The sequence below is a fragment of the Lynx canadensis genome, chromosome E3, assembly GCF_007474595.2.
Source record: "Lynx canadensis isolate LIC74 chromosome E3, mLynCan4.pri.v2, whole genome shotgun sequence".
NCBI lineage: Eukaryota > Metazoa > Chordata > Mammalia > Carnivora > Felidae > Lynx > Lynx canadensis.
In genome coordinates this window covers 5816204-5833120 of record NC_044318.1, presented here as the reverse complement: position 1 = coordinate 5833120, position 16917 = coordinate 5816204, and the positions used below count along the sequence as shown (strand labels likewise).

At 43.6% G+C, this 16917-nt stretch overlaps 1 protein-coding gene across 8 annotated transcripts in view; it reads right to left on the bottom strand.

Moving 5' to 3' along the window:
* The window catches only part of RBFOX1 (RNA binding fox-1 homolog 1), a 1462962-nt gene that overhangs the window by 915355 nt on the left and 530690 nt on the right, over positions 1-16917 (bottom strand). For all 8 annotated transcript variants that reach the window (XM_032591615.1, XM_032591614.1, XM_032591620.1 and 5 more), the window contains one exon: positions 8648-8695. In XM_032591615.1, coding sequence (XP_032447506.1) covers positions 8648-8695 — 48 coding nt within the window. The remainder of the gene's footprint in view (positions 1-8647; positions 8696-16917) is intronic.

The following is a 16917-nucleotide window of genomic DNA, read 5'->3' as shown; positions in this document are numbered from 1 at the left end:
ACTTATCTGCATTTTCTCTTCTGGAAAAACAATCAGTCAAGGTTTCCTTTGGGGACTATACTCTGCCATACTCCATTTACGTCATTCAGCTGGGGCCCATCCTACTTCCGGTTGTGGATGAAAGCAGACAGACTAGCTGAGTACTGCTTTCCATAACTAAGTGACTCAGGTTAAGCCAATGACTATCATCCCCTGCATTTGTACCGAAATCACTGGAAAGGAAGCCCTCTCTTTCCGCAGGTAGAATTTAAGCCTGTAGCTAGTGATCCCCTTTTCTTTTCTACCACATTTGTATTTAAATACCACAATCCAACTAAACCAGAAGATAGCCTAATTTTGCTGTTATGTGACCTAACAGGCTGTCTTTTCTTTTTAATCTTTAAGCTGGTCCAAATTGGTTTTCTCTTGTGCCATCGAAGATGTCCTAATACAGCCCACAAGAACACTATATGGCACGCATTATCTATCCCCATTTTATAGATGGTATGACTGTGGATCAGAAAGCTAATGTGGCTTTCCCAAGGTCTTTTAACTACCAACCAAGGGCAGAACTAGGATTCAAACCCAGATCTGCTCCCCAAACTCTTTTCTACCATATTACATTGTTTTTTTGAAATAAATCATGTAGAAGTGAACAAGAATGTCAAAGATTTCTTGGCAGCAACCAATTTTGGGGGAGAGGGAGTCCTCTCCAAAGTTGACTTCCATCCCCTGTCTGAGGTTCTGGGCACATGATTCCAGACCCTGGCATTTATCTTCTCTACTTTTGGCTAGTCCCCAAGTCTAAGTAGAAATGATGTTGAGTCTGGCTTTTGATGGGCTACATGTGCAGCTCTCTGTCAGAATGTCCCAGGATAAGATGGGGTCTGTTGTGGTATACACACCAAATCTCATGAACATCTCAGCAGAAGGCAAATCTATAAATGGGGGTTGCTTTGCCAATGCTAGATGGCACCATTCTTTGGTAGGATATGGTGGCAGCAAGACTACAATGCTGCCCCAAACACAGCCAAACCACAGGCTGGGTAGTGGCTGTGGACTCATCTGGAAGGAGAGCCTTGCTTGATAGGAATGATGGCTAATAGTGTGAAGAAGATTCAGGGTCTTGAGGAATTTGCATGAGAAGAAGAATGTAATGCCCAGAGAAAGGGTAAGCAAAGCAGACAATAGTTTTGCTGGTGTTAGATGACCCCACCCTACTCTTTGGCCAGAGATAGTGGGGCCAGAGGTGACCTGCCGGAGGTTTTAGGGGTCAAGCATAAGCTGTGGACAAGTAGACACCATAGGCAATGGGGGAGTCTTCATGTATCTGATTATTTCACACCATCAAATCACATTCCATGTAAGACAGATTTCATTCTGTGACGCAGGACAAAGCACTCACTCTCAGATTTGCAAGGCCATAGGTGGCTTGGCCCTTGCTCACTTCCTGCGTCATCTCAAGCCACACACCTCTGTTCAGTCCCTGAGTCAAGCCATGTTTCTTCATCCAGACTTCCATCTTTGAACGCCACCCAGGAGTCTCTCCCCCTCTCCCTGCCTTCAATTGCAACTCAAATATCATTGCTCAGGGATGCTTTAATTTCCATTTCCACTGCTTTGGGGAATCTTGGAGCATCTCCCCATGTAATGCATACACATCATGAGCCTTAAACAACATTTGGAGCAGAAAAGAAATCCAATCCCCAGACAAATCCTGAGTCTCACCAAATGGCACTCACTGCAATCTTTGCCCTTGTCCTCCTTGAGTATCTCATTTCAGTCTTTAATGAGGAACTCGTCCATGAATACTTCCCATTCCAGGGAGAGGCCCTCAGAGTAAGGAGGACACCTTCCCCTCTGTCTTTGTTCTGCCTGTCAGAGCCCAGAGGACTACTCCACCCCTAGCCCCACAGCAAGAGAACAGTACGAATAGAAAACCAACTCTGATGACTGCTTTGTGCTCATTTTCAACCTCACTGCCATCTAAGCCTCTGAAATCCAGGAGATTCATTTCTTGTCCATGTCAATCAACTCCTTCACTTCTCATGGCGGCCAGATGGATGCAAACATGTAAGGCGGCCAGCCTCTGGCATGTCCCTGGATGGAGCTGCCCATGACCTGGGGTCAAATTTGCCAAACCACACGGATAGGTCTGATGAACTCTCCCCAAATCCAGACCTTCCTCTCATCTCCTGTGTGGTTCTAGCTCAGACTCATGCCCTCTCATCTGCATTCCAGCCTGGACTCCTGATTCCATCCTTGCCCCCAGCCAGTCTTCCTTACAAAGTTGGAAAATTCCCAAATGCAAACCCAAATCTCTCCTCTGACTGCAAACACACCGTCTGAAAACAGTTCCTTAAAATCCAGTTATTTGCAATCCTTATATACAATTTTTCGACATCCATCTGATTTTCATTAAATCCACTCAGTTGTTTTGTTCTTAATGAATATGTTATAATTATAAAAGACAGTCTTAGGCAGAATTATTTATTTATTATCTATTGATTTACTTAGAGCATGAGCGGGGGAGAGGGGCAGAAGGGGAGAGAGAGAGAGAGAGAGAGAGAGAGAGAGAGAGAGAGAGAGAATCTGAAGCAGGCTCCACACCCAGCTTGGAGCCTGATGTGGGGCTCAATCCCACGACCCTGGTGGGATCATGACCTGAGCCAAAATCAAGAGGCAGATGCTCAACCAACTGAGCCACCCAGGTGCCCCTTAAATAGAATTTTTTAAAAGAAAATTGTATACTGAAGTAAATGGAAAGAACAGTATCCTTTGTCATACACAGAATGCAAGCCTAACTCAAAAGTAAAATAATGCTACCTTGGGGTTTGTTATGAATGAAACAAAACACTGACCAAGTTACACCTCCTTGGTGCAATCCCGAGGTCTGAAAAATAACCAAAAGAGTAACTTCAACACTCCTTCACTGAGATGATGCCATGTCCGTGAGCCACTTGGAGGTATTTCATTTATCATCTGAAATCTGACTCCTGTATTTAGCAATACTGGCCCCAGAAAATGCGGTCCTTTTCCACCACACATCTTCAGAAAGAGGACATCTGGCTGGAAACCCAGCACGAGTATGTCTGAGCACTGGCTGGCCTCACCTTGCTCTAGGCAAAGCCTTCATCGTCATTGCATCCCTGCACTTAACCACGGCCAGACACTGGCTGCATCTGTGTGCTCTGGCCCCTCTCCCTGTTTCCTCAGGACTTCCTCTTTGGCAAGTTAGTCACACAAAGTTTCCAGCACCTCTTTGGTTCCATACACCTCTGGCTTCCTGCCCTCCCTTACTCTCCCCTTCCATTGGGAGGAGCGACTGATGCAAAGCTCTGATCCATCAGCAAGGCAAATAATACCCTCCATAATCTTCTATCCCTCACTGCCTCAGTCTCCCCTCCCACCCCTCTCAGACATGCACACTAGGCCTGGACCTACCTGAAACATGCCACATTCTTTGACGCCTCTGTCTTTGCCTGATGGGTTCCCTCTGCCAGGAGGGCCTTCAACAGACTCCATCTCCAGAATTATGCACATAAGTGCTCCTCCGAATCCACTGAGATGTAGCTTATAGGTCTCAAGCCTTCTGCATCTCTTAAATCTTTTTTGCATATGTGTTTTACTTGGCTTGCATGGTGTTTTAAAAATCAGTAGCCTTCCATTAAAATCCATATTTCCAGACTGGCTGAGAAAAATGGCAAAACTAAACATATATTCCACATGGCAACAGGTAGCTGTATCACAGCTCCTGTATATGGGGCCACTGCTCTGGAGTTCACTGCTGTCCCCAGCACTTCCTTTTACCCCACAACAGGATTCCTGCCTGGACCCGGCAGACGGCTGAGTTTATTTCTTGACTGAGGCCAAGCATCTTTTCTTGGGTAAAATATTCCCCAAGTCTACTAGGTCCCGTTGATTGTCCCTTTCTGTGAGCCTCCATAACACTTTCTGGGGACTTGTCTTTTTTTAAAGAGATTTAATTATAAATGACATGTGACGCCTGTAGGTGCAGACATTAGCAAAACAAAAGTAAGAGTAGATACAGTTGACTGTACTCTTATTTTGTGCCAGGCATTCTATACACTGCCTTATGGTATCATCAACTCCTCAAACCAAATTTTCAAGTGAATTTTATCATCTTTAATTCACAGACAGACAAACGGAGACTGAGACGAGGTAAGATAGCTTCTCAAGGTCACAGTGCCGCTAAGTAGTACTGGGATTAAAACCCAGGACTTTCAGGCCCCAAAACCTATGGTTTTCACTACCACACTATGTTTACTCCCGTGTTGTGAGCACAGGATTTCTAATCCTTGCATATACCCTGGTGGAAATACAAAAGCTAAAACTGAACCACATCTATTGGAAAGAGAAGCCAAAAGTACACTTCTGGTGCTGTTTTCTCTTGTCCTCAAGACCAGAATTAGTCCTGGCATCCCCACCGCCAGGTGCCAATGACTCAGGAGAGGGTCGGGGCTGACAAGGCTATGTTAAGTCTCTACAGCAAGTCTCTACTAGCCTTTGACAAAAGGGGCTAAAAACGTGAGGGCTGAAAGGTTGCCCCAAACTGAAAGTCAGATTATGTTGTTGGCAATGGATGAAGATACCATTCTGGGCACAAATTCATCTGTTGGAAAGCACAAGTCTCCGACAAATTTAATTCTCATGTTTGTGTGTGTAAAAGAGTCTAGCATTAGTCTAGCGTTAGTTAGAGCTAAGAGCATAGCCTCGGCAGTAAGAATCTCTGAGTTCAAATCCTGGCCTCTGTAGTCACTTGACCTCGAGCAAGTCACTTAAGCTCTTCCATTTTTTGACCTGTGTAATGAGGGTAATGTCGGTCCCTGCTACACAAGGTACAGGAAGAATTGGAGGCACTTAGGAGTCTTGATCCAGGGTAAGTATCGTAAAAGGGAAAAGTCCGAAAGCTCAGGGTTAAGCCAGGTAGACGGCATCTACTATGAATCCCTATCACAGCTCCAACTGGATCCAATCTGAAAGTCGCTCTAACTTTGAAAACAGCTCAAACTTCCTTCCATGCAATTTCATCGCAGATCTGAAACTGTTTAGCTGCGCCAGCCCAGGCGATAAGTGAGGAGAGGAAGCCCTGTCTGTGTTTATAGCCTTTGACAAATGGGCTCTCATCTCCTCCTGACAGATTCTACCCCCAGCTGATCCATCCACCTCTTCTGCCGTCACCTGAATCACGGTCTTCATAATAGTACTGAAATTCAGATGGATTTCACACCACAAATAAAAATGAATTTAAATGCCTCAGCTCCCCACCAGCAACACGGGTACTGTAAATGTCAAACGCACACGGTTTTGCAAGGCCAGACGGCCGCTCCGAGTGATGGGTTACCTTGTGTCACCTTTGCTAAATCTGCATTAGCTCTGTGGCATTCACCTGTGGGAGGAAACAATCTGAGCTCTGCTTCCCACTTAAGGGTGAAAAATGCTGCCAGCCCTTGAGAGCTCCCTGTGACAGCCTTCTGGGTGATGCTAAGAAATGGCCAGAAAGCCATCTACATGCAGGTCTATTCACAGGGGCTCTGCTAATTGGTGAGCTTGCAAGAAAAAGGGAAATGTAAAACAGGAGGCACACCCAAGTACACACTGTGAATCTCTCCACACACAACCAGGCAGGGTTCTCCTTGCCAATGTCTGCCGATGGAACATATGCATCTGGGATAGAGAAAAATAGACACACAGGAGAGAAAAACGATTCTCTCATTGGGTCAATGCTGTCAGGTGGAACCAGCCTGCGTGCAGACCCGAAGAGCAAAGTTACTTCTCTTCATTAGGATGAGGGCTCTATCCCTTGCAATTCAGCATTTATCTCCCATCATTATACCTGGTCTGGGATTCAATCAGTTCAAAAATGATTCAGCTCAAGGTGAACGTCCCTACCAAATAGGATGGGGTGTGCAACTGGAGGGGGCAGGAGGGAGAGACCCTATTAGACTCTACAGCAAAGGTGAGATCTTGTTCTCAGAAATTCTTCTATCCAGAAGGTACTCAACCATACACCAATGTGCAGGTGTAAGCACACAGATACATCCACAGATAGAGTATACACTGAAGAGAGGCAGACAGGAAGGAAAAGTGAAAAGAAAATGAAAAAAGGAAAAAAAAAAAAACAGTGTTCTTAAACATGCACCGAGTCCTACCAACATCAGGTTAAGCTTTCTTAACTCAAGGAAATGGAGCTTTAAAGATATCACTGCTGGTTTCCCTTCAGAGCACTCAGCGATTCGTAAAAACCCACCCGGGCCAAGGGTCTGTGTCTTCAGAGGCAGGCTGACTTATTATGGCACCTCTGTCATCTCTTGTCACTTCAATTCCACTTTATCAAATTACTGATTTTGCCAGAAGCATTCGGATTAAATGGAGAGGGGCGCGCACACACACGCAGGACTGAGTGTCATCGCTTCAATGGTGAAATTTCATAATTATACGTCAGGGTGACAGACGTTCCAGAGTGCATTCGAGAGACTGGATGAAGATCACTCCAGATGCCACGGCCGCTGTCTCCCTGCATGCCCTCGCACCACATCACGGTACGCGGGGGTGGGACTGGCACTCTTCAGTGGAGGGCGGGACACTGCCCCTCTGGGATGGCTAGGGTTGACATTTCCATTAGGAGGCAAGACCCTGATGTAAAGAGCCTCCCCCAATACCTCACCCCCACTCCCAACCACATTAGGCGACCCAGAGAAGCTAATGCCCAAATGTAAGAATCAGCCCAAAAATAAACTGGAAAAGAACTGGAGAGGAAGAAAAGTTTTCCTTTCAAACAGAGCGAATAAAAAATCCTTAGAAAATAAGACGATCAAAATGGAAGGAGTCATCACCAATTAACTGTGGCAAAAGGGGTGTGGTTAATTCATGTATCATCCTTCATGAGCACTCATGTTTGGAAAACAACAGGTGAACCTGTTTAGAGATGAGGCTTTAACTAAAGTGCCTGACTCAACCCCACAGGCTGTGACAAAGCATAGAAATGTGTGTGTGTGTGTGTGTGTGTGTGTGTGTGCGTGCACATGTGTTACTGTTTTCTGAAAACAGGCGAAGCCATGTACACAATGATCACATACGACTTTTCCCCACCAGTCGGATCCACAGACTTGGGAGATCCTTATCACCATGATGTATGAACCAGTGGCAGTTTGGCTAGGTAGAATGGAGCTATGTGGCCAGCTTTCACTGCCCAGAGATTATCCTGGCTGCTCATTTATCTTGCTGGTGATGGAGCTGATATTGTTTTAACAGCATCAGGTCTCCTGGTATCTTTCAAACACTACTGGCAAAGAAGGTACCAAAAAAAATAATACTCAACAGAAACATGCTTATGAATTCTACAAAAAGTCCAAGGGAAGTAGAAACAACCTGAACGTAGGAAGCAGGGCAGGAGACATGCTTTCAATGTGATGTGGGCAGAGTGGCTGGGGCAGATCACTGGCGGTACGACCAGTAGGAACAGATGAGAAAAGACTGTAGACACATGTTCAGCCTACGTTCCATTTGTCCAACTCACAAAACACACACCCGCAAGAATGCCGATGCGCAAACAACACAGGGGATGCAAATATGAGTAGAAATGCCTTTGTCTGCAAACGAGAGCGACCCAAACCTGGAAGGGAGCTGAAGATCAGGCAGAGAGAATCTCAGCTACCGTATCATTATTCCTTTCAACACGAAGAGATTAACGCTCCTTAAAATAATGCACCGTAATTGCCTTTTATTTAAAAGCAAATTTTGTTTTGAGGAGTGCTCAACCACCTTATTAATCAGCAGATGACTGAGCTATCACCAAATCAGGGCTGAAAACCTCTGCTTGACATAATACCTGCATTCGACAATAATGGTACAGTTGCACAGAGAAACATCTTTCAAAATTGTGGAACGATGTCAAAAGTAGCTGGGAGATATGTACCCTCAATTCACTTATTTGACCTCTTTGGATCCAAGGCATTAAAGGCAAAATTTGATCTGCTTGGATGCGCTTTACCAGGGAAACATCTGTGAACTCTTGTCAATAAGGACAAACTGTGGAGAACAATTGTCTAACAGCTGTTTTTCCTGAGGGGATCCACACCAAGTATAACAGGAAGATGAATGGGGGTTGGGGTGACTCTGAAAATGTAGGAAATGACCTCCCCTCCCTGCCCCCCAGAAACATCTCACATAAATAGATTTATGTGATAGAAAGTAGCCGCTCATGTAAATGTGTCATGATGGAAAGAAACTGAGGCAGCCTCTCTTTCAATGTGTATAAAAACCAAATATAGGGACACAGCTTGGAAAGTCCAATATTTTATATTTTATCTCATATGTAATATTATAATCATCAATGATGTTCAACAACAATGTGAAATGAGTTAAGGATAAATGAGCTATGAGAAGCATATGACTAAAATAAAAACCAGCACCAAGTTTTTTAATACTTAATTATGTAATGTACTCTTCATTGAAGCCATTAGAGATAACAGAGATTGCAAAGAAAAAAAAAGACAAATCTTTTAAAGTATGACTGTCTTTAAGTGTCTAATATCAGTACATGAATCACCTTTGCAAGCCACTGTCCAGCCTTTAAACACTTGGGTTTATATCATAGAGTTCTTGTTTTTTTGGGGAACCAAAAAGATGAAAAATACTGACTTACCTTTCTGTCCTCTATTTCCACACAGGTATTGCAGTCTGCTTTGATATCCTGAGAGGATGAGAAAAGAAAGAGAAAGAACAGGAATCAGACTTATGGTCAGGGAACATTCAGCAGTGTCGTTGAAATGTCCTTTAAAATAATAAAAAACCCACGCTCCTAATGGTTGTTTCTCGAGCCATTGCTCTTTATAGCCCTTTTAAGAAGTATATGCCCTGGTGTTTGCATTAGAGACATATGGATGTCATAACTAAGCTTTATTACATGCAGATGTGGGGTGAAGGCAAAAGCTATGGATCAGAGGCCACAACAAAGAGAAGCTGATGGCTCATAAAATAATATGCCCCCCCCCAATACCTTTATTCACATCGGCAGGAACTGCCCTCAACTCTCTCATTCCAGATTTAGGATACTCAAATCTACCTTCCTTCAACACAAAACCATCACCATCTATTTTTTTTATCTTTCTGTCTGTCCAGCTATCCACCCTGTCATCCATTCATCATCCATCCATCCATTTATCCATGCATCCATGGTTCCTTCCATCCATCTTTATTGTACATCTACTTTTTAATGCACTTTTTCATGTTGCTCTGGAATGTAAAGATGAAAAAAAAAAACATGGTTTCTACTCTCAAGGAATTTACCAGTTAGATAAAATGTCTCCCCCACCCCACATAAGTAATTGTAATATTCATTCACTAATGCATTCAGAAGATAAACATTCAGCACCCTTGCTCTAGGAAATGAAGACTCAATAACATACAAAACACATGAAAAGTCCTGCCCTGGAGAGGCTTACATTCTGCTAGAAGAGAAAGACAATAAAAAAGAAACATCAATAAATGGTATTTTATAAGAGGATACGTACTATGAAGAAAAATAAAGCATGGAAAAAGGAATGGAAATGTAAGGATGGGGGAATAAAATTTTAAATTTAAAGAGAAGTGGCAGGGGCGTCCTGGTGGCTCAGGAGGTTGAGCAACTGAATTGGGCTCCAGTCAGGATCTCACAGTTCATGACATTGAGCCCCACGTGGGGCTCTGCACTGACATCTCAGAGCCAGCTTGGGATTCTGTCTCCCTCTCTCTCCTCCCCTCCTCAGTTCACACACACACACACACACACACACACACACACACACACACTCTCTCTCTCTCTCTCTCTCTCTCTCAAATAAATGAATAAATAAATAAATAAACAAAACAAACATTAAAAAAATATTTTTAAGAGAAGTGGCAACTGAGCAAAGGCTTGACGGAAGTTAGGGGATGAGCCTGCTCCTGGGGAAAGAGCATCTCAGGCAAGGGAGAGCAAGTGCCAAGTATAGGACACAGTTAAGCTACAGGAAGGAGGAAGGAAGACTCGGGACAGGAGAGAAATTTATTAGGAAAATAGTGGGAGATGAGATCTGAGGAGGACGTTGGGCTTTATTCTGAAAGTAGTGAGGAACCACTCAAGTTTTATCGTGTCGTATCTTGTGGCAAAATACATGTAACATTTACTATTTTGACCATTCGAAGTGTTTAGTGGTTTAGTGGCATGAAGCGCTTTCACGTTGTCGCGCAAACATCCCACCCTCCATCTGTAGAACTTCTTCATCCTCCAATTGAAACTCTGCTCCCATTAAACACTAAGTCCCCACTCCTCCCGCCCCCAGTCCTTGGCGGCCTCAGTGCTACTTTCTTTCTCTGTGGGTTTGACTACTCTAGGTACCTCATAGGGTCAGTCTGCTAGGTCGGCCACAACGAAAGACCACAGATTGGGCGACTTTAATAAAATAAATCTATTTTTTTTTTTCACAATTCCAGAGGTCACAAGTCCAGAATCGAGATGCTGTCAGGGTTTGTTTCTGGTAAGAACTCTCTTCTAGGCTTGTAGATGGCCACCTCCTGACTGTGCCCTCATGCGGTCTCTTCTCTATATGCAAGGAGAGAGATCTCCGGCATTCCTTCCTCTTCTTATAAGGACATGAGTGCCATCAAGCTAGGACCCTATGACCTTTTAAATCTCCATTATCTTCCTAAAGGCCCTATATCTAAAAACAGTCACATTGGGGGTTGGAGCCTCAACATATGAATTTGGGGATAGGGTACAATTCAGTGTATAACACTCATATTAGAGGGATCATACAGTGTCTGTGCTTTTGTGTCTGGCTTATTTCATCTGGCATGTCTTCATCTAAGGCTCAGCCATGTAGCAGCAGATGTCAGAATTTCATTCCTCTTTAAGGATGAAGAATATTCTATTCTATGTACACATTGCATTTTGTTGACCCATTCATCCATGGATGGTTGTTTCCACCTTTTGGCTACGATGAATAATGAACATGGGTGTTCAAGTCCTTGTTTTCTTTTATTTTTTTTAAATTTTTTTTTAAATTTTTTTCAACATTTATTTATTTTTGGGACAGAGAGAGACAGAGCATGAACGGGGGAGGGGCAGAGAGAGAGGGAGACACAGAATCAGAAACAGGCTCCAGGCTCCGAGCCATCAGCCCAGAGCCCGACGCGGGGCTCGAACTCACGGACCGCGAGATCGTGACCTGGCTGAAGTCGACGCTTAACCGACTGCGCCACCCAGGCGCCCCTCAAGTCCTTGTTTTCAATTCTTTCACATATATACTCAGAGGTGGAAGCTGGATGGAGTCCACAGGTGTCTTAAAGGATTGGAGGTGGAATATGAGAGAAAGACATAGGCCACGAACCATTCCAAGGTTTTTGGCCTGACCATTCTAGAATGGAGATGGGGGGCTATGGGTAGCAGAATGGTGTAGGGGTCTTCAAACAATAATGGCTTGGGGGTAAGTTAAATCTATAGAAATATTTATTCTCTCATTGATAAGTACTTTGGTCTATTCTGCTGATGCATCCTTGGGAGAAAGTTGATTAAGTGGAAGGCCATTACCATGGTGATTTATTAAGCACAAGAAATTCTAGGTCTGTATGAATCAAGAATGGAACCTAAGGAGACAATATCATAAGGTGAAGTTCTTGTTTTTTGTCATTTGTAGGGGTTTTTTGTTTTTGGGTTTTCTTTTATTGTTTGTTTGCTGGTTATTTTTATGTAACAGACTGTTTCAATATCTGTAAAATAGGACTGAAACAGTGAACAATGATTGAATGACTCCTTGGTGCCCAGAACTGGGCAGGTGTTTTTCATACTTGTCTCTAAGCTCCCCACAACCAAGCAAGGTTGGCGTTTTTAGTTTTACCATAAAAATATTGACGTGAGTGATTAGGTAACTCATCCTAGGTCACACAGTGACGGAGCATAAGTCTACACCTGGAAATGGCTCCTACACTAGGCACTTTCCACTCCTTTCGGGTAATTTTATTTTGTTTTAGTCACGGTGGTTGGTCAGTATGGATAATTCAGGCCCTATGTCTCATTACGTTCCTTCCTTTTTTTTTTTAAGTTTATTTTATTTTTGAGAGAGAAAGAGAGAGTATACAAGCATGAGTGGGAGAGAAGCAGAGGGGTGGGGGGAGCAAATCCTAAGCAGGCTCCAAGCCATCAGCGCAGAACCTGACGTGGGGCTCCAACCCACAAACCATGAGATCATGACTTGAGCCAAAATGAAGAGTTGGATGCTTAACCGACTGAGCCACCCAGGCATTATTTTCCTTTCTATGTAGAGGAGGGACATCTAAAGCAAAATTATCTAGAGAAGAGGCACCGTTGTGATTCTCAAAGCATGGTCCCCATAACAGCAGCATCAGCATCACCTGAGAACCTTCAAGAAATGCATATTCTTGGGCCCCACCCAGACCTAATGAAGTGATCCCTGCTTTAGCAATCCCTCCAGGCATTCTGCTAGGGGCTGAGGCTGAACAGTGTCATGGCTAGCAGTTCATGCTGAAGCCAGACTCCTGCATCCCAGGTGTGGTGCCATAACATGAGAGCTGTGTAGCTTAGGCAAGTGTCTCTACCTTCCAAAATGCCAGTTGTCTTATCTGTAACATAGGGGTAATATTAGAAACTAGCTATTCAAAGTGGGGTCTGTGCCCCAGAAACTACAGCATCACCTGGGAGCTTGTTAAAATGGAGCATCTCAGGCTTCACCCCAGATAGACTGAATTAGAATCTGCATTTTAACAAATGTGTAGACTGGGGCGCCTGGGTGGCTCAGTCAGTTAAGCGGCTGACTGTGGCTCAGGTCATGATTTTTCTTGAGTTTGAGCCCTGCATCAGGCTCTGTGCTGACAGCTCAGAGCCTGGAACCTGCTTCAGATTCTGTGTCTCCCTCTCTCGGCCCCTCCTCCACTCACACTCTGTGTCTCTCTCTCTCTCTGTCTCTCAAAAATAAATAAACAATTTTTTTTTTACTTAAAAAAATGTGTAGACTGAATGACTGTGTTCCCCAAAATGCATATGTTGAAGCCCCAAACCCCCAGGGTGACTATATTTGGAAATGGGGCCTCTAAGGAAGTAATTAAAGCTAAATGAGGTCATAAAAGGGGGAACTTTATCTGATGGGATTAATGTCTTTTTAAGAAGAAATACCAAAGAGCTTGTTCCCTCTCTCTCTGTATCCATGCACAAAGGAAAGGCCATGTGAGAACACAGAGAGAAGGGGCCATCTCTGACCCAGGACTAGTACTCCCCAGAACCTGGTCTTGCTGCCTTCCTGATTTTGGACTTCCAGCTTCCAGAACTGTAAGCAAATACATTTCTCTTGTTTTAAGTCTCTCAATCTGTAGTATTTTGTTATGGCAGCCTAACCTGACGAAGGCAACGAGATTCCCAGATTATCTGCAAAGCCCCAGTCTTGGGGTCATGGGATCATGGTTTTCTCACCACACCCCTATTTAATCGCTGAGGTCTTTGATTGACATTGAACCTTTACTCTTACTAACAACTCTCTTGGAGTTCCTCCACTAAGACACATAGTGATTAACTCAGTATGGGAGTGATGAAAATCATGAATTATTTTTAAACCCAGGAGACGCCATCTAGAAACAAGGCAAGATAAAGCAGTTCCTCATCTGTTTTATGCTATTCTGACCGGGGGAAGTATGCATTCCTTTCTTTCCTCCAGTGAAAATATGTGGAGTGCGCAGGGAAGAGTCCATATCCAGTTTTGATTTGCCCACAAAGAAGTGGCAGGTGTTAATCAACTAACTAACGAAATCAAGAAGCCAAAGGCAAGTTTTTGTTTTTAATCTGCCACCACGGACCCATGCAAGTGACTGAAAAAAGCCATCTGGCAGAATCAGAGCTCTTGCCATCTCCCTAAGATTATTCGATTTATTCTTGTCAGGATTAATTTACTAAACCCATGCTGGATTTTTTATTTAGATGATATTGTTGGTTTGTCATGCACTGCAGATCTACACGGGAGGCACCACAGGGGACTGCGCTTGCTTCTGAACAATGTTGGGCTCAAATTGGAAAAATGTCACTTTGGCGGGAACAAATTATTGTTCCGATCGCTCCTCGTAGAGCTGGTGTCTCCGGATGGGCTCCGACCTGACCTTTTCCGAACCAGAGTAGTCGAGTAAGTACTTCAGCCCCATTTGATGACTTCACTAGGAAAACAGCTCAAGTACTTAAGTGTTAAGGATGAATTTGGAGCCATGTACTCATCACTAAGCAATCAATTTCCCCACAGAAGCCAGCCATTCTCCTTTCTGTAGTTGGAAAACTCCAAACAGTGACTTAATCACTGGCAACAGATAGGATTTTCTACATGCTAAGGAGTCACACTGTTTGGGTTCATATAACTGAATTCCCTGTATGTAAAATAAGGAAAATGATAGCCACCTCATTTGTTGGGAGGCATATCTAATACATGCAAAATCTTAGCATATGTCAAGTCATGGATAAATGTTAGCTATCATTGACGGCACCCTCCAAGTGTCTTTGTGAGACCTGGTTCTGAGCAGAGTATTGAGAACTTAAAAAAAGTTTAATTTTTAAGTATGCTCTTCCAAGTCTTCTGAGTTCTTCTGGCTTTTAGACATCAAAGCACTTGTGTATCTGTTCTTTTCAAAAGCTGTTCTCTCTCCCCAGAGAAACTTAATTTCTTCTGCATTTTGTATGGTAGTTGTTTCTGATGATTTTTGTAGGTCAGGGATATTTATGCCCACAATTCAGAGAACCATCATCCTGTATCATACATTAGCACCATTCACAGCTCCGAAATGCCCAGAAGTTAAAGGTCCCTGTGAACAGGTGGGGATAAATGTCTGCCAGTGAGATTCTGGAGGCCTCCAAGGATTTAGAAGCAAGGAGTCTAGAGTGGGTGGAATACTAACTCTCAAAAGATATGTCCATGTCCCAAACCCTGGAATCTGTGAATGTGACCTTCTTTGGAAATACGGTCTTTGCAGATGTAATTAAGCATCTTGAAATGAGATCATCAAGGTTATCTGCATGGGCCCTAAATCCAATGACAAGTGTCCTTTTAAGAGATAGAGAAGAGATATCCATATGAAGACAGGCAGAGACTGGAGTGACAGAGCCACTAGCCAAGGAGTGCCCATAACAACTGGGAGCTGGAAGAGGCAAGGGAAGCATTCACTCGCAGAGAATCTGGTAGGAGGTAACCCTGCTGACAGAAGATGAAACCATCCAGGGGCACCTGGGTGGCTCAGTCGGTTGGGCACCCAACTTCAGCTCAGGTCATGATCTCGTGGTTTGTGGGTTCAAGCCCCGCATCGGGCTCTGTGCTGACAGCTCAGCGCCTGGAGCCTGCTTCGTATTCTGTGTCTCCCTCTCTCTCTGCCCCTCCTCACTCATGCTGTGTGTGTGTGTCTCTCTCTCTCTCAGAAATAAACATTAAAAAAAATAAAAATACAAATAAATAAGATGAAACCATCCACCCTTAGCATCCTTAAAGATTTAAGAGTCAAAATTATTCAGTGGGGAATGACATGGGAAACAAAGGCAGAAGGAAATGAAAAATGAAATTAAATTTTATAACCTGCAGCCCATTGACAAATACTTGAGGCAGGCAAAGTAGAATATTTCTCCAGGAACCCCCTACTGTCTTCAAGTTAATGCTTTGCTAGAGGGAAAAACAACCTTAGCTTGACAATAGCTAGTCCATTAATATCCTGTGAGTCTTCTTTAGCATATGAAAATCCCTTTAGGAACTTGCCCTTGACTTTACCTCCCCCAACTCCCAAGTATATAATCAGTCTCTGCTCACAATCCTGGGACAGACAGCTCTTTCTGCCCAAGGGTCTTGTCCCTATGCTTTAATAAAATCTTTTTGTATCCTAGACCTCTCATGAATCCTTTCCTGGGTGCCTGGGTGGCTCAGTTGGTTAAGCGTCTGACTTTGGCTCAGGACATGATTTCACGATTCATGAGTTTGAGCCCTATACTGGGGATTTGCACAGAACCTGCTTCAGATTCTCTGTGTCCCTCTCTCTCTGTCCCTCTCCAGTGCTCACTCTCTCTCTCTCTCAAAATAAATAAATAAACATTTAAAAAAAGGAATTATCTTATAAGTGGAAAAAAAAAAAAAAAAAAAGGAATAGTTCTTTCTTGGCCATTGGCTCCAGACCTCCACCATGCCAAAACCCCATCATTGATTTCAGACTTGTGCCCGCCAGAGCTGTGAGAAAACACAGTTCTGCTGTAGTAAGCCACAAATTTGTGACAATTTTTTACAGAAGCCATAGGAAACTGATCAAGAGCCTCAAGGAGCTTCCGGTGTAAATCTCTCTTGATACTTGCCTACTCACCACTGAGAAAAGAAAGGCATGATCCAGGGACCACCCCATGAAAGCCAACCCCTAGGGAAGAAAAAAAAAAAAAACGTTTACACAGGCGATTCCAGGGCAACTGCATGCTGTTATGACCACAGGTCCTTGTGTTTTCAGAAGATAGCACCTGAAATCTATGTTAATGATTTCAGGTATCAACCCTGGAAGGGCACTATAGAGAAAAGACTAGGCTGCTTATATTGGACTAAGAGTCAAGTATGGTCAATATCTCTAATGTGGCATTGTTCTCCTGGGCTCAGATAATCACCAAGTCCCAGAGAATATTTCAAAGGAAATACCTATAGCTTAAAACATCTCTCTAGAGCTGGAGGACCAGGATTCACATGACAAGCCCAAATAGGGTTTATAATCAACTACCCTTCTACTGGGGGAGAAATCCAGATGTTTTGCTCTTTCTCTTCAAATGGGACAAACGCTATGACAAGACAGTTTTAATATTAAGAAAAAAATATTTTCCAACACCACACTCCAAAAAGAATCCAAAAATTCATTTTAAATACTGAATTAACATTTTACAGGGGAGGGAAAAATAAG